At 53.9% G+C, this 21,170-nt stretch overlaps 1 protein-coding gene across 3 annotated transcripts in view; it reads left to right on the forward strand.

Annotated features, from left to right (window-relative positions):
* ASAP1 (ArfGAP with SH3 domain, ankyrin repeat and PH domain 1) overlaps positions 1–17,394 on the forward strand; it is a 344,270-nt gene extending 326,876 nt beyond the window's left edge. For all 3 annotated transcript variants that reach the window (XM_047783238.1, XM_047783241.1, XM_047783239.1), the window contains 5 exons: positions 7,225–7,294; positions 8,516–8,574; positions 12,337–12,815; positions 14,347–14,469; positions 16,403–17,394. In XM_047783238.1, coding sequence (XP_047639194.1) covers positions 7,225–7,294; positions 8,516–8,574; positions 12,337–12,815; positions 14,347–14,469; positions 16,403–16,477 — 806 coding nt within the window. In that variant the 3' untranslated portion in view covers positions 16,478–17,394. The remainder of the gene's footprint in view (positions 1–7,224; positions 7,295–8,515; positions 8,575–12,336; positions 12,816–14,346; positions 14,470–16,402) is intronic.
* The last annotated feature ends 3,776 nt before the right edge of the window (positions 17,395–21,170 follow it).

Here is a 21,170-nt window from a genome sequence, read left to right on the forward strand (position 1 = left end):
CCCGTGGAAAACTAATAACGTGCCGAGCATGTGCGTGCCCCAGACACGGTGCTCGGGAGCCGTCCCCCAAGCCCCCCGCCCCAGTCGCAGCTCAGCGTGGGCGCCGTGCCCTCACAGCAGCTGGAAGGCTCCTCTCCAGCTGTGCTTGGCCACGGGCACCTCTCACCCTGCGCTTCAGGCACACGTGAGCCCCTCGCCCCTCCGGGTCTCTGTCCCGGCCCCTGTCCTCCGCTCAGCCTCCCAGGCCTGCCTTCCCCTCCGTGTCCCGGGACCGCCCCTCCCTGCGGCCCTGCCACACGCTCGAAAGCCTGGCTCCCTGGGGTCCTTCTCAGCCTGCATGTCTGTCTCCCTGGCCAGCCTCTGCTCCCAGGAAGCCCCCGTTACCACCTCCGTGTCACTCCCTATGGCCTTCAGGCCCCGAATCACCACGGATGGGTATTTTATTTGTCTCTGGTCTTTTGGTCCCTGGAACGTGAGCCCCACGGGAGCAGGGACCTTGTCTGTCTTGGTCTCGTCCGTGTTCGCCGAGCCTCACAGCAAGCTGGTGTGCGGTAGGTTCTCAGTCATGACTTGGGAATAAATAAACCTGCCCAGAGCCAGTTAGGAGTTTACTGGTTCAGTGACACTGACAGCAGATAACAAAGGTCCATCCACAAGGAGCAGTTTCCATCTCTGTCCACTTTTTGGTGCACCAGCCTGCCAGCAGTTTCAGTCAGGAGCCGAGCGTCTCCTGGTGCCCACGGGTCCTGGCTTCACTGGTTTGCACATCTCATCTCTCCCTCCAGGGAGTTGCGCTGTGGCGTTTTTGGTTGTGTTTTCATTGTACCTGATTGGTTACTCAGCAAAGGCCTCGTCAATGAAGCCCATATTAGTTGTTCTGAACTTGGGGGGCTTTTGGAAAAAGCCACTCTGCCCACTTGCAGGTTGGCTCACCTGTGTGTCACGAGGCCCAAGTGCCACGGCACGTGTGCGGGCCGTCTCTGTTCAGCCGGTCCCTCTGCTCGCCTTTGCCTCTGGTCTGGGCGTCTCAACCCACATGCTCGAGGCACTCGTGGTCCAGGGAGGAGACGGGCGGGGAGACGTGTGTGGTATGTGCTCTCTCCCCTGAGGGTGCCGTGCCAACCAGACACTGTGGAAGTGCTGACCCAGGGTGTCCAGCTGCACGGCGAGGCTTCACAGGGGACAGCGGGTGTTGACAGTCGATTCCTGATGAGCCGAGCCGGGCGGAGCGGTCAAGGGCACGGCCCGGGTGCCCATCAGCGCCTCGCAGGTCCCTGCCGCTGCCAGAGGCCCCACACCAGGCCTCCCAGAGTCCCCAGGGTTTGTCCAAAGGGACTTTGCCCCAAAGAACATTCCACTGAAGGTCACGCGTTTCCTGCAGATTTTCACACCGCAAATCACCGATTAACCTTCTTTTCAAATTTCACCAAACTTTGATGCGTTGTTTACTCGGGTTTTATTTCCGTGTTGTATATTGTGCTTCACAGTCTCCAGGGTACAGTTACACCTCCCAGCTTTCGGGCTCGAGAGGTGGCCGCCTCTTCTTAGGTGTCTGTCACATGACAGCAGCAGGACCAGCAGCTGCTGTGTGTTGGGTTTGGGTTTGGTTTTGGTGTTTTTGTTGTGAACAAGGGGCATTTTCCGCTGAGAGTCACCCCTTTATGAGAGTGACGTGGTGCCTTAGACGGTGAGAAGGGAGCCTTCGCGCTTCGGAAGCCGCGGGCTGCCTCTTCTCACCAGCCTCAAGGGACAAAAATCAGTCTGTCCACGCAGAAGTAACACAGTTGTCTGCGTCGTGGACTCGGGGGGTCTCGCCCAAACAGCCCCAGGTGGCTCTGCGGCCGTCAGGGCTGTTCTCCTGAGCGGGTCGTGTGCGCACAGGTGAGATGTTGTCGACAGCGTCTGCCGGGCCCCTGAGCAGCTGCTTGCAGCGGCTCTGGTCCCAGTCTGCGTGCTGGATGTTATGTGATCACTGCGGGTTTTATCCCTACCTGTCCCCTGCTGACGTCGTGGTCCAGAAGCCAAAGGCAGGGGCCAGACTTGCTACTAAAGCAGGGATTACCTTCCGCAGCTCTGTGTATACCTGTCTCTCCCAGGGTACTGCTCACAAGGGCACATGCTGTTGCTTCTCTGTGGAGCCCCCGTATAGACCCAGTGTCACACTGCCTGGGTTCGAATCCATCTCTACCGCCTGGTAGCCCTTTGGCTTTGAGCAGTTACCTTTGACTTCTCCCATGCCTTGGAAGTGGGGCTTGTTAATAGCACGCATCTAATTCTCAGTTCCACAGAGTAGGAAATGCGGGGGCTGTGACTTTAGCGACGGCCACTGTGATGCAGAAGGCTCGCTCCCCGACCCAGACCCTCACCTCGGGTGAGTGGGGATCCTGTGGGCTGGGAGTGCCCGTGCCCGTGCCCTCTGCCCTCTCCATGCTCCTCTGAGTTCTGCACGTGACAGCCCATGGTTCCCTCGGCTGTTCCCTCATCTCGGCATTTGTTTGCTTGTAAGTAGGGATGGGAGAAGGTGGCCCAGCCGGTAGACAGGCTGTACCACCTCGTCTTTCTGCAGCACGGAGCCTTGACGTGTGGGGAGGCCATGCCGGGCTTTCTCCCAGCCAGAACCCGTGTCCGCGGCACCTAGTAGAGCCCAGGCATGGCGCACTGAGATGAGCAGAAGGCAGGCTTTTAACCAGAAGACAGCAGGCCCTTGGGCAGGTTTGGGTTTTGTGGGAACATTGGAGGGGGGGGGGTAGGTTGTTTTGTTTTTTGCTTTTATTTTTTTGCGGCTGTGCCCATAGGACGTTGAAATTCCCAGGGCAGGGATCAAACTTAAACCACTGCAGTGACAACACCAGGTCCTTAACCTGCTGTGCCACAGGGGAACTCCCAGGACTGTTGGTTTTTGAAGTGGCTAGTCACCACTTCAGACCTCACCTTTGGAGAAAAGTTGTTTATAACATACTTTCTAATAGAGTAATACACATTTTAACACAATTCAAATTAATAAGGAAATGAAGACAAAGGGAGAATTAAAGTACCAAAATAAGATGAATCAGGTGTGTGATCTCTTCACAAAATTCGTAGCGTAAGGTCACATACGGCTGCCAGAAAGAGACCACGGATTTGACATGGACATTCCTACAGGTGAGAGCAAAGAAAAAAATGCAGCCAGCTCTCCTGTTCACCCTGGCCATAGATTAAGCCTCTGGTTATTCTTGGCATTCTTGTAATTACTACCTGAGATCAGCTTCCCTGGGACCTCCGTCCTTTGTCAGGTATTCAGAGAAGTGCTTACAGCACACAGCCTGGGAAACAATAACATGCACTGAACGAACTTTCTGGAAGCCCGAGTTCTGATCTGTACTCCACTGATTCCTGGCTAAGTGACCTCTGGGAATCACGTACATTCCTTAGCTTGGGCCCCTGGGGCTTAAAGTTGGATGAGCTTCCTTCTTTTTTTATGGATGAAAAACTGTACCATGACTTGATTCACTTCTCATATTTCAAGACCTTCCAGTGAAAAGGGTCAATATTTGAAATGTGTGCAGCACACACATCTTCTGCTTATAAAAGTGACTTGGGATAGAGATTTCTTTATTCCTTCTTTTTCTTGGATCTCCCAATATGTCTCTCCACCACGCCCGGCATGATTTTATCTGCAGTTCTAGAAATTATAATGGCTACTAGCATGTATGGATTGTTCACCATGGACCAGGCACTGTGCACTTGGTTGTATGTTACTGTATTAAGAATAGATAGGGACTGTCATTGTCCCTGGTTTACTGATGAGGAAATTGAAGTATGAAGGTCACGTGACTGGCATAAGCTCACAGGTCCGGTAACTTCAGAGGTGGGATTTGAACTATCTCTGACTCCAAGGCTCGAATTACCCATTCTTCCAGAAGACCCCTCGAGCCAGTGCTCCAGGTACTGCTGGGCAATGCCCTCTTCTCACTCCACACTCTTGGCCCCCAGCTTCTGAGCTTTAGCAAGTGACCTCGAGTCTTGGCCACAGCTGTTTAACTGGCCCGCCTGACGTCTGTGTCCAGCCCTCGCTCCCACACATCTCTCCGTCATCCAGCAGAGTCCTTCGCAAAGTGCATGGAGCAAGAAATGCGAATTGAGCCGCTTCCGTGCTTCTGCGCCCTCCCTCTGATGCTATCCTATTTCTGGAAATGTTTCGAAGCGGCACTTTTCTCCCAGGCTTGGCAGGTGGCCTTTGCTGAGCTAAGAGAAGGACAGGACTGCCATCTGCCAGACCACAGGTGTCTGCCGGGCCAGGTGCGCCGGGAGCAGGCCGTGGGCGGACATGGAGGCATTGGCTCTGAGGGCCCCGCCTTCACTCAGCGACTCCGGGTGACGGCTCTGTGCCAGACACGGCTGGGGAGTGGGGCTGCAGGGAGGAACAGGCTCGGTCTCCATCCGGGAGACACCCGCTCACTGAGGAGCTAAACCCATCTCCTGACAGTCCCTCGGAGAGCTGGGAGTAACTGTCACGTGTGGGTCCTGCCCCTGTGGTCCAGCACGGAGCCCCACATGCCACAGTTCCTCGCCTGTGATGCTCGCCCAGTGGAGCAGGTGCTCTTACTCCCATTCTACAGCTGAGGGAACTGAGGCTTAGTGGAAAAAGCAGTGTAATAAAACTCAGGCCTGCCGGTTCGTGGTGCAGCTGGCATTCAAAGGCAGGCTTGTCTGGCTCTGGAATCTCCACCCTGACAGTTCTCTGTGATTAATGGTTGTAGGCTTGCCTGAGGGAGGGAGGGAGTCTGGCTTGGGAAGAATGCTCAGAAACTGCCTTTGGAGATGCTCTTTGAAGGTTGCAAAAGAATTTACCCCGAGTAGGAGGGGCTCGGTGTTACAGGGAGAAGGAACAGAGGGCGCAAAGCTGCAGAGGCAGGAGAACAGTGTCTTTGGAGAGTGGCCGGAGGGGAGGGTTAAATGAGGGCCCTGACACGGGGGCTGAGAGTGTGGGGCCACAGCCCCCTGACATGATGGCTCAGCTGTGTGGCAGCAGAGCCAGCAGGCACGACGAGCACAGCCGGGGGCGTCGCAGCCTTCTTGGGTTTATATTCCATTTCAGGCATAACGGGGTTAAGAATCTCTGGTTTGGGGTGTGTGCCCCCCAGAAAGGCACTTAGTCCTTTGCAACAGTGTATTCCCCTCTCTTTGGTTGGTTGGCCCGTTTACATCTGCAGGTGTGGGATTCTGTTACAGGGCGCTGTGCTGAAAGAAACGCCCCGCTGCCTGGAGGGAAGCCTCAGCTTGGAGGATGTCTTGAGAGGCTATTAAGTTACAAACGCGTGGAAATACTGATGGTTAGAAGGAGTGTCTTACTAAAATAAAATTGGAAAAAAATAAAGCTCCGTTTGAAAGTCTTTGGCCCTGGTAGCACTGGTTTAGCTTCCTTCTTGTCTCGAGGGGGTCCCACCTTAGCACTCTGCCAGCCTCTCCCCTCCTCGGTCAGTGGGGCCGGCGGGAGGGGAGAGTGGTGGTTTAGGACTGACCCTGGAGACGGGCGGCTTGGCGTCTCAGCTCAGCTCTGACCCTTGACATCGGCTTGACCTTGGGCTGGGCTGGGCTTCTTTGTTTCTTCTTATATGAAATGGAAGGCAGTTCTGTCACATAGCTCAAGACGAAATGACTGTGAGGTACTTAGCACAGGACCTCACACAGTAAGTGCTCAATACAGAGCAGTTTCTGTTAGTAATGTCACTGCTGGGGGGTCATGATGGGTTATGAAAAGCACAAATGTTTGCGTACAGGACTCCTAGCACGTGACCTGCAGCCATTGGTTCACTTCACCCTGTTCCCTCATTGTTAAAAAGAGAATGGGGAGTTCCCGTCGTGGCGCAGTGGTTAACGAATCCGACTAGGAACCATGAGGTTGCGGGTTCGATCCCTGGCCTTGCTCAGTGGGTTAAGGATCCGGTGTTGCCGTGAGCTGTGGTGTAGGTCGCAGATGCAGCTTGGATCCCGCGTTGCTGTGGCTCTGGCGTAGGCTGGCAGCTACAGCTCTGATTCGACCCCTAGCCTGGGAACCTCCATATGCTGCGGAAGCGGCCCAACAAATGGCAAAAGACAAAAAAAAAGAAAGAATGGGACCAGCTCCCTGATGCCGTGGAGCAGACACAGGAACCTTAAGTGTTCGTCCAGGTCCTCACTTGGCCCTGCCCCTTCCCCTCCCCTCCGCAGCCAGCCCATCAGTGCCACCCATCAGGGCAGGCAGGCCTGCAGGCAGGGGAGGGGGCTCTGCGGAAGGAGGAGCACTTGGGGTGATGAGGGCAGGCGGGGAGAGGGAGCAGCACCCAAGACTGCCGTGCTCTGCAGGTTCCCAGGATCCCTCTTGGGTGGGTGCCTGGCGCTTGGGCTGCTCCCAGGGTGGAGTGGGCCAGAGAAGAGCCCACTCTAATTGTAGCCAGTCTCTGCCTCTCCTGGACAAGCCCATAGATCTGGTCTCGATGCTCCCTCGTTAAAAAGTGGGTCAAAAAGTCACTGTTTGAGGCCCGTGTCCCCCAAAGCAGACTTTGCCTGTCCCTTTGATCAGTTCGCTCTCGACACTGTTTCCTCCTCATTTTCACAGCCACCAGCCCTGTCCAGCATCCGTTTCAGTCCACGTTATCCGTGTAGTTAGAGCGTGTGCCTCTCGCAGGCTGGATCTCGTGCTCTGGAAGAGCAGGATGTCTTAGTTGCTTTGTGACTCCTCCGCCCTGTGCATGCCTTGCATGTAATAGATGCTTCATAAACGCTCGTGTCTGGATGAATGGAGAGTGAATTAGTGACTGAGGGCCTTGCCCAGCAGACGGCCGGTCACCACCACCCTGCTGAATACTGGTGTCCCCACACCCACAGCCCCGTGGGTGGTGCGCTCCTTCTGAGCCTGGTTCCTTGGAGCCCCGTCGTGGTCCCCAGGCATGGGAATGTCACTCTTCTGGCCCTGCCCCCAAGTTCAGGACAAGATCCTGAGCCTACGGGACATCCCTCACGTCCCGTGACCTCGGAGGCCTTGCTGGGGAACAGGCGGTCCTCACTTTAACATTTAATGGCAACAGAAATGTCACGGCCCAGACCAGGGCTTGAGTTTGTAGTGTCAGAAATGCGTACTGTTCTGGCTTGAATCTTTTGAATTCCTTTCTGGACGCTGAGGGGAGCCCGTCCGCCAAATCCTATGTCCTCAGTTTCCGATTTCTGTCTGAAAACGCGCCTTCTCACATGTGGTTTCCCCCCCAGGTAACGACGTGGGTCCATCATCTTCCAGTAAGACGGCAAACAAGTTCGAGGGCCTGTCCCAGCAGTCGAGGTGAGCGTCTCCGCCTGACCTCGTACCTCGGTGGGGGGGGTTGTCACACTCCCATCCGGGGTGGACAGATGTGCCTCCCTAAGAAGATGCCGAGGCAGAAGCACCCCCTCTAGAAATGTTCAGGGCCAAGCCCTCTCGTGTTTATTGTTTCTGACTCAGTAGCAGCTTGATCTCTCAGCCTCTGGGAGCCCAGAGGCAGCGGGATTCCAAGGGAGCCGAGGGAAGGGCAGTGAAAACCGGGGGTGCTCTGTGGGCCAGGATGGAAGACACGTGCATTGTGTCTGCTTTATTGGACTCTGTTTTCTCTTTGGTTGGTTTGGCTTTTCCTGCCCTTTTAAATGCAATTAGGATAGAAAGCGGGGGGGGGGGGGGGGGGGGGGCTAGTTCTTAGGCCACCGGAGGACAGAAAAGGATGAATGAGGTCAAAAAAGGCCTCTTGGCAGACACAAGCCCAGCGCTTGGCGGCTCTTGCTCTCGGGGTCTGCGGTGTTCCCAGTGTCCTCTAAGAACCCTTACAGCCCCTCCTTGTTAAAGGAAAGGAGTGGATTCCAGCCAAGAGATGCCACCTGCAGTGCCGGCACTTTGGTGGTGGCGGTGGGGGGGTGGGGACGGGACTCGAGCTTGTTTACAAGTCGTCCAAAGAGAGGAAAAGCTGCGGCAACGTCTGGAGGCCTGAGACCCAAGCTGTTGGCTCTGGTCAAGGAGAACATAGGGCTCCAGAGGCAGCCGGCTAGCTCTGAGCGTCCCGCTCCACCCCTGACCAGCCTCAAGGGCCCTGCTGCCCGTCACTGAGGCTGCCCAGGCTCTGGCTTCCTCTTGTGAAAAGGAGGATGACAAGAGGTCATGTCGCGGGCTCACGTGAAATGAGTTGCTTCGGTGTCACGCACCGGGGTGGCAGTCTGCAGGTGCCACGCGCTTTCGCCGTCAGCTCTGGGGAGAGGCTCCAAGAGGAGGAGTTGGGCTTCGTCATTCGCGCGGTGGCTGTTTTCTTACGTTCCCTCTTGACTCCGTTTTGCAGACTTGAGAATAAAAAGATAATCCTCGGGGAGATCCAGGCCAGCTCCGAATTCGGGAAAAAAGACTGTAGTCTTTGGTTAGAGAGATTGTGAAGGAGGTTTTAGCTAGACAGTTCCCTAAACTCCTGCAGTGTCTTTGAACAACATATCACTATTGATTTTATAGCACTTTGAGATCCTAAATTAATTCTTATTTATTAACTAGCACTGCTTCTGCAAAGACTGCCCTTGGCCCAAGAGTTCTTCCTAAACTACCTCAGAAAGGTAAGATTTCTCTTTTTCACAGTTGCGTGTAATTGGTACGTCACTATACCCTCCAATGGGACAGGGGTAACTGTCTCTTTAGGTCTCTGCTCTGCCCCCGATGCCTAGAGCAGCAGCTGGAGGCCTAGTTAATATTTGATCAATGAAGAAAAATATTGGAGTTCCCATCGTGGCTCAGTGGTTAACGACTAGTATCCACGAGGACGTGGGTTGGATCCCTGGCCTTGCTCAGTGGTTAAGGACCTGGCGTTGCTGTGAGCTCTGGTGTAGGTCGCAGGTGCAGGTCAGATCCACATTGCTGTGGCTGTGGTGTAGGCCGGCAGCTGTAGCTTCAATGTGACCCCTAGCCTGGGAACTTCCATATGCTGCAGATGCAGCTCTAAAAAGACAAAAAAAAGAAAAAAAAAAGAAAGAAAAATATTTATATGCTTAAATTTTGTAATTAACAAAACACCGACTTCCAAAAAAAAATTTTTAAGGAGTTCCCTGGTGGCCTAGTGGTTAAGGGCTTGGCAGTGTAGTGTCACTGATGTGGCTCTGGTCACTGCTGTGGCTTGGATTCAGTCCCTGGCCTGGGAACTTCTGCGTGCCACAGACATGGCAGAAAAAAAAAGAAAACACCAGACTTTTCCTTTAAAAATACAGTGCTGGAGTTCCCATTGTGGCTTAGTGGTTGACGAATCCAACTAGGAACCACGAGGTTCCGGGTTCGATCCCAGGCCTTGCTCAGTGGGTTAAGGATCCGGTGTTGCCATGAGCTGTGGTGTAGGTCGTAGACGTGGCTCAGATCCCGCGTTGCTGTGGCTCTGGCATAGGCCAGTGGGTACAGCTCTGATTCAACCCCTAGCCTGGGAACCTCCATATGCCGAGGGATCGGCCCTAGAAAAGGCAAAAAGACAAAAAAAAAAGTAGTGCTTTTTCAGAAGATCTATCATTAGAATCCCAAGGTAGCATTTCTGCTCTTGCAAAGGTAAAGAAACCTAAGAACTCGTACTGGCCCTACTGCTTACTAGCTGTGTGGTCTGAGCAGGGGACTCAGAAGCTTCCTTAAACTGCAGATTTCTCACCTCTGACGGAGGCCAGAACACCTGCATCACCAGGTTTTGTGAGAATAAAATGAGGTCAGGCTTCAGAAAGTGTAGCTTTTGCTGACCAGCATCTGCATGTGTCACTTAACACATTCCTCTGTGTTTCCTGTCAACTGGAGACCTGATCAGACCCAAGTTCAGGCTTCGGCAAACTCCTTCCCGGGCAGCAGTGCCCTCTGATGGTCCCTCTTTGTTTGAAGTTCGCAGCTGCTTATAGTCAAAGCCAAGATCCATCCATGACATGAAACAGTGTCCTCCATTAAAAGCACTTCACGACCAGTCCGCGGTCAAGCTCGGCCGTCGCCTTAGCCCGTGCCTGGCTTTCTCCCGGCCAGATGCCCTCTCCCTTTGACATACCCTGCCCTTGGCCTGTGGCTACGGTGCTGTTCTTCCCGCAGGGACTATCTGTCCTCTGCTGGCCCCTCCTCTCATCCCCAGCCTCCAGAGGGGCTCAGTGGGGTCCCCTCTCTTCGGACTCTGGGTCCTCCCCACGGACCCTCTACCGTCTAAGCACACACACAACAGCGGGCATGACGCCCCTGCTCAGGTGTCTCATAAGCTTCTCAGCTTAAACATGTCAGGATACCTCTGACCCCCACCCCCCAAACTTGTTCGTCACCCAGCGTTTCCCGCCTGATGCAGGCGATGCTGCCCAGTGCAGGGCTTGGGCCTTAAACCCTAAGGGAGAAGCCCAACCCCTTCCTTCCTCACATGAGCTTCCACACTGGCTTCTCCCTCCACCCGAATGTCCAGGCACTTCTCACCGTGTCCTCCGCTCACCGTGGCCCCGGGGACCGTCCTCCCTCGTCTGGATTCTTGCAGTGCACGTCTAGACTGCCTGCTTCTCCCCGGGCTCCACAGCCTGTCCCCAACAGAACAGCCAGGGTCATCCATGTTACATCAGGTCACTCCTGGCCCATCCAGCCAGTGGTTCCCTGAAAAACAAGGTATATTTCTGAGCCGTCTCAGCCGGCAGCAGGAGGCATCGGGGATGCTGAGAGGGCCGGTGCTCCTGCCCTGCCCTCCCCCCCACCCCTCCGCAGCACCTGCCACCAGCAGGACGCTCACGTGGACTGTCCTGGCCACATTCCACTCCTCCCTCCCAAACATCACCCGTTTTTGAGCTCCTTTGGGCACCTCTTAAAAGGCTTAATTAAAGCCTTCTCATCTAGGGATCAGCAGCACAGAACCATTTTTTTAAGCGAGTTTTAAAAGGAAATATTGAATTTTTTTTTAAAAAAGTCTAGTCACTTATGGAGCATGATAATGTGAGAGAATGTATGTGTACCTGGGTCACCATGCTGTACAGTAGGGGGGAAAATTGTATTGGGGACATAAGAATTAAAATCAAAAAAAAAAAAAAAAAGGAAATATAGGAACTTCAAGGGATCTTTCAGCCTGAACAGCGTCTCCATGGTTCTGCGCTGCAACCCAGCTCACTGGTCCCTTACATTCTTCTGCACTTGTCATCGTGGTGAAAGCACGGTTCTGCATCCTGGGTTTTTCCACTTAGCATTTCAACATGCGTATTTCTCACGTGTTCGTGAGCTCTTTGTGAATGTCGTCAGGCCCCTTGCTCTTTGGCTTATTGGGCGCCATCCCTGGCCTCGGCACCCCCTTTTGGTTGGAAATGTGTGCTGAGAGTCCTTCTCTGCCGCCTCCTCCTCCTCCTCGGTTCTGTCCGTAGAGTCCATTCTCAGGAGCAGAACCACTGCAGCCGAAGGGAGGGCCTTCTCAGCCGGCCACATTCTGTGCCCCAAAGCTTCTCAGAGGACTGAGTCCACTTGTCTCACCTGTCCTGCCTGTTGATCCAGCTGCACCATGACCTCTGGGGACTGGGGAGGGGCCGGAATTCTCACTCCTTTTTTGTTGGTGGCGTGCCTCACTCTGGCAGTGTGCTGCTTGGTGTCATCTAGCTCTGGGGGGAAGCTTGCTTGTCTGCCCTTCAGAGTTAACAATGCAGTTCAGGGAGTTTCCATTGTAGCTCAGCGATAGTGAACCAGCTGGTATCCATGAGGATTCAGGTTTAATTCCTGACCTCACTCAGTGAGTTCAAGGATCCAGCATTGCTACCAGCTGCAGTGTAGGCCATAGATGCGGCTCCTACCTGGCACTGCTGTGGCTGTGGTGTAGGCCGGCAGCTACAGCTCTGATTCAACCCACTTGGGAACTTCCGTATGCCCTGGGTACAGCCCTAAAAAAAAAAAAAAAAAAGACTTTTATTAACATGCAAATATTCTTCCTAAAACAGTGTATAGATAAAAGCAGATAACTGTTTTATTTGTGCAAAATATATAGAAAAGTCCAGAAGGAAATATATCAAAATACTTGAAATGGCTACATTTAGGCAGTAGGTTTATGGAAAACTTTAATTATACTTTTCATTTTTTTGGTAATCTGTTTTGTGTGTATAGTTGTGGGGTTTTTGCTTTTTTTTTTTTTCAATTCTGGATTAAAAATTTGGACATCCTGTTCTTGTATAATGGAGGCTTAAAATCTTCTGTTGTAATGTGTTTACCTCCCAGGCTTCCAGCTCTTGACCTTTTTGCAAACAGGCCTCCGTGTGCCTGCACGGTGCTCCCTCTGGGTGGGGTCCCCTCTGTGTGACCCTGAAGGGGGAGGAAGGCAGGGCATCCCCCATCCAGTGACCCCTCTTTCTGGTTGCTTCCTGCAGTGGCATTAAGGAAAACAGAAACCAGCCATCATCTCTCCCTCGACAAAGCCGGCGTCCCGCCCGAGATCTTCCAGAAATCATCCCAGTTGGCAGAGTTACCCCTGAAGCCACCACCTGGAGACCTGCCCCCGAAGCCCACGGAACTGGCTCCCAAACCCCAAATTGGAGACTTGCCACCTAAGCCAGGAGAGCTACCCCCCAAGCCGCAGCTGGGTGACCTGCCCCCCAAGCCACAGCTCTCAGACTTGCCACCCAAGCCGCAGATGAAGGACCTGCCGCCCAAGCCACAGCTGGGAGACCTGCTGGCCAAACCCCCGGCAGGAGACGCCTCGCCCAAGGCTCAGCCCCTGGAGCTCACCCCCAAGTCACACCCGGCAGACCTGTCCCCAAACATCCAGAAGCAAGCGTCCGAAGACGCCAGTGACCTGACGCCCACCCTGCCCGAGACACCTGTGCCGCTGCCCAGGAAGATCAACACGGTAGGTGGGGTGCGGAGCCTGGGGGTCAGGAAGCAGGCTGGTCTCAGGACCTGTCCTCCCTGTGACCGCAGGGCCTGGGCCGCTTACTCCCATTCCCTGAGCCTCAGTTTCCTTATGTGCAGAGCAGAGCTGGGCCGATGCCTGAGGTCATGGGCAACGAGGTGCAGAGAGGCCCAGCAAACACTCAGCTGGTGGCCGCCCTCCGGGATCCTGGTCCCCGGGAGACAGTGCCCTCGGGTTCTGAGCCTCTCCCACCTGCTCCCTCACCGAACATCTTCCCGGAGGAGCTGAACTTAAAGCCCAGAGACGATGCCCCAACAGAGAACTTGGCTGAAGTCTCCCAATTTTACTGTTAACATAAACATGCACAACCCCCTCCCAAAAAAAACCACTTTTTTTTTTTTTTTTTGGAAAAATGAAGCCCCCGGGAAGATGCAGGAGTGTGGTCTGTCCTGCCCAGGGCCCCACTCCCACAAGGGCCCAGCACCCGGGTTGAGGAGCACAGTTAGTTGGGGGGACCAAAAGCCTCTGCTCACAACCTCTTCCTCATAAAAACGATGCTGCAATAAAAGGGTGTCACTTCGGTACTGAAGGAAGAGTGAGGAAAGTGGAACCCTCCTGCCCGGTGGGAGACGGTGCGCACGCCCCTTGCAGCTGCTTCGTCTCCCCAGGGCCATCCCCGGATGGCCAGGCACCACCCACGGCCCTGACTGCACGGTGTTCCAGTGTGTTCGACTCCATGTTTTACCGTTACAGTATCTCATTGAACCCTTCCTGTTATAAACAGTTGCACACAGGCTTCTTTGACCCCAGCAGCTCCAGCACAGCCCGCGAAGGGGCCTGTGAAATGGAGCAGGTCTCCCAGGGTGACCCAGGGAGACACCAGTGGACAGAGAGGGAAAGCACGTGACCTAAAATTTTTAGACACAGCTTGCCTTTTTTTTATTATTATTATTACACTAATTACTGAGTAAGCTGGGCGCCAGAAACAGCCTCCAGACGTCATTTCTCTATTTCCAGCTTCCTGTTTGCAAAGAACTGGGAATCCAGCAAATGAAAAGTCTGAGTCAAAATGGGTCAAAAACTAAAGCATTTTGGGGAACTGCCTGGAGTCTCCCCAGCTGCGGGCCGCTCCTGCCGGGTTTTACCCGCGTGTGCTGACTCGGTGCTTTGCCGGCGGGGGGGTACTGAGAAATGTGTTTACGCTGCACGTTCAGTGTGCAGAGACTGGACGCCCAGCTTCGCATTGCCTTTCCCCAGGCCGTCTGCAGCCTCCACGAGCTGCCGTCAGGTGGGGCCGGCCACAGGCTTCATGGCTTTGGGCGAAGCTGGATCTCCGTGCCTGTGCCATTTGCGCTCCGATGGAAGTCATGGGTGCCACGCGCGGCTGGGGGCGCCTGCCCACGGGACGCCCCACTCTGACGGCAGAGGAACTGAAGCTGGGCGAGGTCGCACCTCCCGCCCAAGGTCGCCGCGTCCCTCTTTCCCTTCCGTCTGTCCTGTGGACTAAAACCCAGTTTCTCTCCTGAAGGGGAAGAGTAAGGGGAGGCGAGTGAAAACCATCTACGACTGCCAGGCCGACAACGACGACGAGCTCACCTTCATGGAGGGCGAGGTGATCGTGGTCACGGGGGAGGAGGACCAGGAGTGGTGGGTAGGTACCGGAGTGGTGGGTAGGTACCAGCGCGCTGCGGCCACGTCAGGGGAGCGCACGCGCAGCGCCCGCGCTTTACCCTGCTGATCAAGCAGCAGCCCGCGAGCTCTGGGTGTGTTGCGGTTTTTCAGATGTAGGACAGGCGCTCCTTCTGTGCGTCCTAGCGAGCTCTGCCCAGACCTTAATCGGGCCCTCAGGTCTCTCCCTGGCAAGTGGGACACGTGCTTCCTCACGTGACTTCGGGAGACGGTGGAAGGAGAGTCTCTCTGAAAACTCCTTTTCCATGAAAACCTGCTGTCCAGGTGTCGGGAGGGAAAGGCCTTGTGCTCCCACAAGGAGGGAGGGCGCTTGGAGATCAGAGGTTCCTGGAAATGCCCGGGTTCTGGGTGGCTGCAGGGGGGCCGACATATCCACGGTGGTCCAGGCTGTGGGGGGGCATGAGCCTCGGCGCTGCCAGGCAGAGACGCAGTGGCCGGAGCTTCCTGCACTTTCCCACGTGATCATTTTCCCACCCAGCGAGGAAACGCTGCTTCCTTGGCAGCCTGAGCCCCTCCCACCCAGAGGGACCCAGTTCTGTCCCCCGAGATCAGTGGTTTGCATTTGCGCCAACAGAGCCTGCTGGTACCAGAAATACACACACACACACGTGTACCTCTGGCTTTTCTTCCTTTGGGTCCAGACAGTGACCTCTGCAGATGCTCAGTCACAGCTGTAGGGCTTTTCCTTGGACTGAAGCAGAGGTTCCAGCCGGGGCCAGTTTTCCTTCCAGGGACTCGTGCTAACAGCTGGAGGCCGGTTAATCATCGAGACCTGAGCAGGGCGGGCGCTGCCGGCATCTGGCGGGTAGAATCCAGGGCTTCTGCTCCATATCCTGCCTGTTTAGAAGAGCCCCTGGGACAGAGCACTCTCTGGCGCCAGTGTCAGGAGTGCTGGCTGAGGCTGAGAAGCCCTGGCCTGCCTGCCTCTCCCTCTCCCTCTCCCGCTCTTGCTAAGCTGGGGGTGGCCCCAGGCTGCTTCGGCCTCTCTGTTGGCAGAGTTGGGCCTGCTCTTGGCATGGAACCTGTTGGAGGGGCCTCTCAGACTCTTGGCAGAGAGGTGGACTCCGAAGTCCCAGTGTGAGTGACTCATATCATGGCCCTGGATAAAGCGTGTCCCCTTTGTAAGCCTCAGCTGCCTCCTCCAAAAGGTGGGACATGAGTGACCCGCCCTCACAAGGAGGTCTAAGGACTCAGGCCAACCAAGAGCCCCCGAGGTGGATCGGCCAGGCCTTTCCATGAACGCCACCATCCGGGTGACCGCACACGGTCACCATCCTGCTGGACAAAGGAAGCAGCCCTCAGCTGGACACCCAGCTCCTGCTCCAGCTCCCCCCCCCCCCGGTGGCAGGCACTTCCCGGAGGAAAAGGAGAGCTGGCCTCTGCAGTTGTCATTTGAAGCCAGTGCGTGTTGTTGTCCCTTCTCGTGATAGGATTCTCTCCAAGGCACTTGATGCCGATGCAACTGAGATGATCAGGAGCTCTTGGCACATGACCGTGGCTTACAGATTTAGGCAGCAGACCATAAAACTTGCCCCCATCAATCTCAAACTTTCCCGGAGTTCCCGTCGTGGCTCAGTGGTTAACGAATCCGACTAGGAACCACGAGGTTGCGGGTTCGATCCCTGGCCTTGCTCAGTGGGTTAAGGATCCCGCGTTGCTGTGGCTGTGGTGTAGGCCGGTGGCTACAGCTCCGATTGGACCCCTAGCCTGGGAACCTCCATATGCCGCAGGATCGGCCCAAGAAATGGCAAAAAGACAAGGAAAAGAAAAAAAAAAATCTCAAACTTTTCCAACATCCTTTCACCCACAGCAGCCTGTAGTCAGGTTCTCAGCCCCCAGCAGCGTTTCCCTGGCGCCGCTCTGGGTGCTCCGACGCCTCTCCTTTCTCCCTGCAGATTGGACACATCGAAGGGCAGCCTGAGAGGAAGGGGGTCTTTCCAGTGTCCTTCGTCCACATCCTGTCCGACTAGCACCAGGCAGAACCTTGAGATTGTCCGCCTCCGTCATGCCAGACTGCTGCGTCCACTCCCCCTGCGCACACCGTGTATATAGCTGCTGTTACTGAACGGGGAGCTCGGAGGGGCCGCCTCAGGAGGGAACAGAGCGTGTGCTGTAAATACCTGTGGTCTTCTGCCTTCGCCAGTATTAGGGTAGCCTTGGGACCCGGTGCGCCTTACTGGTCTGCCAAAGCCATCCTTGGCATCTAGCACGTACATCTCTCTCCTTGCTGTTTTCCAAGCAAACCAACAAAAACAGGAATATAGGAACTGCTGGCTTTGCAAGTAGAAGTGGTCTCCAGCCACCGTCGAAGGGCATAGCATTGACTCCCTGTCCCTCACAATGCAGTATTCTCCATTGTGTTACTGAAAATGCAACATTAGCCAAGAGGTGGGTTCTGTTTTCCAGGTGAGACGTTTTGCTCCACGACAGACCAGCCTGTAGTTATCTGTGTACACAGTTTACAGCTCCAAAAACCTCCTTCGGTATTTATTACAGAAAAGTGCTCAGTTAAATGTAAGTGTTACTCCTTCAGCAAAATCTCCACTGACCCAAAACCTTGGTGGCATTTTGCAGTGCCCACAGCCTCGTGCAAGGTCAGACAAGTGGGTTTATACTGTCTTAAGAGGATGAGTGCCCGCCCCTGAGATATTACCTCATTATGCAAAAATAACATATCCTTCATAGCTATTTTCACAGAAGTTTAAAACACATCTGATGAAGTTCAACTTTCAGGAACCAAGGACTGCCAGAAGCTGTTAGCCTCTACATTATGCATGCATTTAGAAGCTTACCTGAAATCTGCCTTTTATAAAGGAATAGTGTGGTTAAGTTGAACTGTACTTTTTTAAACTCGATTGCCATTAAAGCAGAAATTATAAGGTTGCAACATTTGTTTCTAGTCAGTCATTTGGCTTCCTCAATGAATTTACATATCATATCATTCTATGACTTAACATCCTTCAAATGTTCCTGCCCCTGATGTGTCAGTTTTCAGTTCTTCGTTTTGTTCTTGATCAATTTAAACTTTTAAAAGATTGTTCAAGGAGTTGATGACTTCGAGTCCCTTTGGCACACCCTTGCCCTGCGCTGCAGAATCCTGGTGCTGCAACCAGCCTTTGCTTGTTTCCACTCTCTCCACAAAACCCCAGTCATAGATAAGTTCTCCCATCTCCAGCTCTGTGCAGTAGACACGTCAGCTTCAAGTCAATTCATAACCAAGTCTTTGAACGCTGCTATGAATTGCACTGTGAAACACGCTCTTCCTGCTGGGAATCTGTGCATGCACACACGTGCACGCACGCACACACACACAGACACCCCGTTTTCTTTGCTCCTCCCGGCCTTGTTCATTAGAGCTTGTCCGTCTTGAACGTCAGGCTGAATTTGGGAAAGGATTGGAGTCATCTCACTCCACGGTGGGGCTGCTCTCTCATTCTGAGGCTCCTGTGTCGTTCTGGCGTTAACAAGTGCTTAAACTGCTATGTTGGCAACAGCACAGAAAACTGATATTTTTCAGCAGATAATCTTGGCAGTGAGTGAGAAACATTCATTTCACAGAAGCACAACTCCCAACCAAGCCCTTAGGGAAAGTCCTCTTTAATAGAGTCACATGCTCAGTGAATATTAATTTAGTTCTGCTTAAGTGATTCCTGTGAGAACTTTGAATAGCCACCTAATCAATAAACCCTGCATGACAAACCTGCAACTATCTTATCAGCTGTTATTGGCAAGTGATCTTAAGCAGTTGCTTCTTCAGCATCACGGCACGTGTGAACCCCACACAAGACAGGAACGGTCGGCGCCAGCTTTCGTGCTGGTGTGTGTGGCTGGCAGTGTTCCCAGCCTCAGAATTTCAGCCGCACGGACGTCGGAGCAGGAAGTCACCGTCCCCAGTTACTTCGTGTCCCAGTTCACTCACTCCGACTTTCTAAGTCACATTAAAGCACTGTTCATTTTTGTGGCCTGCAGTATTTTCAGCTGATCTCAAAATAAACTGATTAAAAAAAAAAAAAGACACAAAAGCTAGGTGTCTAAAATTACAGAGTCAATGTTACTCTTCTTTCCCTTTCAGAGCAACTTTTACACAGATGCTTTTTTTTTTTTTTTTTAAACAGTTTTGGGTTTTTCTTTTTCTCTGGTTTTGTTTTTATTTTCCGTGAGGAATTTGCGTTCTCTCTAACCTAGCTAACTGTGGGACATAGGAAAACTAGGTATAAGGACCTTCGCGACCTTGATTGAGTTTGAATCCGATATTGTTCTTAAACTCAGTGAGCCACTCTCTGCAATTTTGTACATGATATATTTTGAAGGTATGGAACCTTATGGGAAAGAAATAGCTAATTAGTTTCCTTTTTTTCCCCCCAGAGGGGAAAGTTATGTTCTGCAAATAGTGTGTGTCTTATTTTCCTGTTGAACAGCAATTGCTATTTATTTTTTTATTGCCTAGAACTTCATCATGTTGTACAGGAAACGATAGCGCCACCAGTTTACCTTTCGAATCCCATCTGGATGTTACGACCAGACATCAGTACACGCGTCATTCCACATGTATTTAATGTGACAGGTTTTCAGTACTGTATGTGTTCATTTCTACTTTTTTTAATATTTAAAATTGCTTTTAAATAAACATATTCTCAGTTGATCCCAAACATCCGACATCAAGCCATTTTGTGAGTTGTCCACTCCTCTTCCGATGGGAGAAAGTCAGAAGTTTCAGAAGTTTCGCTGGGCTGTGCTTTGGGGGTATAGCTACACATGTCCTCCCCACTAACACATAAAAGCTCACTGCGGATACGCAAAAATGTGCTTCGGTTTCCTGAGCTTACAAACCATGGGCTTGAGCGTTTAGGTCCCTCCATGCCCACCCCCAGGCCCCAGCCCTGCTCCTAGTTACCTGGCGGGCAGGAGGTGGGTGGGGTGTGCCTGCACGTTGGGAGGGGGATGTGTTGGTGCAGCAAAAGCTCTTGGGCCCAACAAGGACCAAAAGCCGAGTGCACGTCTCATGTCTGTAGCTGTTGCCACTGGTACCCCCGTGCGATGAGCAGACCCAGGTCCAGGCACAGAGCCGACCTCACCTCATCTCCCCACCACCAAGCCGGGGAGAGCGGTGACCCTCCCAGCCCGGCAGAGCCCAAACAGAAGGCTCAAGAAGGTTTATTACTGTGCAGCAGCTGTCTGTTGAGTCAAGGATAAGGTCGGGGCCCAGGTAAGGGGTTCTGGCTCCAAGGCCATGCTCAGGCTTTCTCCCAGACGGGAAGCGGTCTCCATCAGAAAATTCTAGCCAGAGAAACGCAGCAGTGGAGAGCTGACCACGACCCCAGCCCCGAAGATTCCCAAGTGTTAGTCTCGGTGTTGCTTTTGCTTTCCTTTCATGAAGGCGGGTCGGGCTTAAGGCCTGTCTGCACACCTCAGCAAGACAAAAACCCTGCAGACTGTGCTGCTGGGAAAACGGGCCTTGGCGGGGAAGGTGGTGACTTTTCATCGGGATCCAGCAGGGAGAGGCCAGCATCATTACCTGGATAGTTCAGGCCAGAGGGCAGCCAGCTTTCCATCTGAGTTCAAAATGCTGCGGTGATTGCGTTGGTTATGTGTCGTTTTAAACCTGGAGCAGCCGCCGTTTGAAGTGAGTGGACCGGCAACCCATCCTGTGCTGTGAGCTCCCGGCGGCCTGTCTCCCTGTGATGCTAGAAGCAGAGAGCCACTCTGATCTCTCTCCCTCGGGTCCTTTGAGCACTGCGTGGTGGATGGGCCTCTGTTTCCAGAACGTGGAGTCAGTGCTCTGGGAGGCAAAATCCTCCTTTGGCTCATCTTCAGATGAGGGATCCACTTGTAAGGCTGAAGTGACCTGCCCAGACTCACAGTGACTCGGCAGCAGCGTGAGCCTGGCTCTGGCCTCAGTAGGCCCCAGCCTTCCCCGCCTCCCCGTCCCCAGCCCCGCTTTTTCCTCTCCACTGTCCTCCTCCATAGATCTCGAGGCTCCCTCACTCCCAGGATGTGGGTGCACCTGGCGGGCAGGTGGGATGGTGATAACGATGGGGTGAGTCAACCCCATGCCATACGTTCTCATGCAACCCCGTGGAAATCTGCTTTCTGCAAGTCTGCAATATGTAGGTAACTCAGAGCCACAGGGCCGGGCAGATGGGGGCTCCCTGGGGCCTGCACAACAGAAGAGGTGACAGCAGAGAGCTCAGGCAGAGGCTGGTGGGACGAGTGTGTCATCCCTGTGACAGCTGCAGCTGGACCAGCGATGAAGGCACAGGAGGGCCCCCCAGAGTGGTCGTGCGCCCCTGTTTCCCAGGAGGCCCCACCCACCCAAAGACAGCAAACCTGCATCGAGGCACCAGGCCAAGTGCCATGTCAGCACCGTCGCCCTCATCCCGGCCGCACCGTGAAGTGGGACTGTTATCGCCCCATTTCACAGTCTAGGGGACCGGTGCTCAGAAAGGTTAAGATGTAGCTTGCCAAAAGTCAGTCGAGTCACTGGTGAGGGGCGGGGGGCGGACTTGAACCCTGGGGTCAGGGCCTGTGTAGCTTCCAGCCATGACCTTGGGCTGCCTCTGCTGCTGCCGTGTCCCCTGGCTGCCTTGCTGAAGACAAACTGGGTCCAGGCCGATCTTGCATGGACAGGTCAGCCGCAGGGAAGGATAAACTGGAAGTGCCGTC

This window comes from Phacochoerus africanus, chromosome 6 (assembly GCF_016906955.1).
Source record: "Phacochoerus africanus isolate WHEZ1 chromosome 6, ROS_Pafr_v1, whole genome shotgun sequence".
Classification (NCBI taxonomy): domain Eukaryota; kingdom Metazoa; phylum Chordata; class Mammalia; order Artiodactyla; family Suidae; genus Phacochoerus; species Phacochoerus africanus.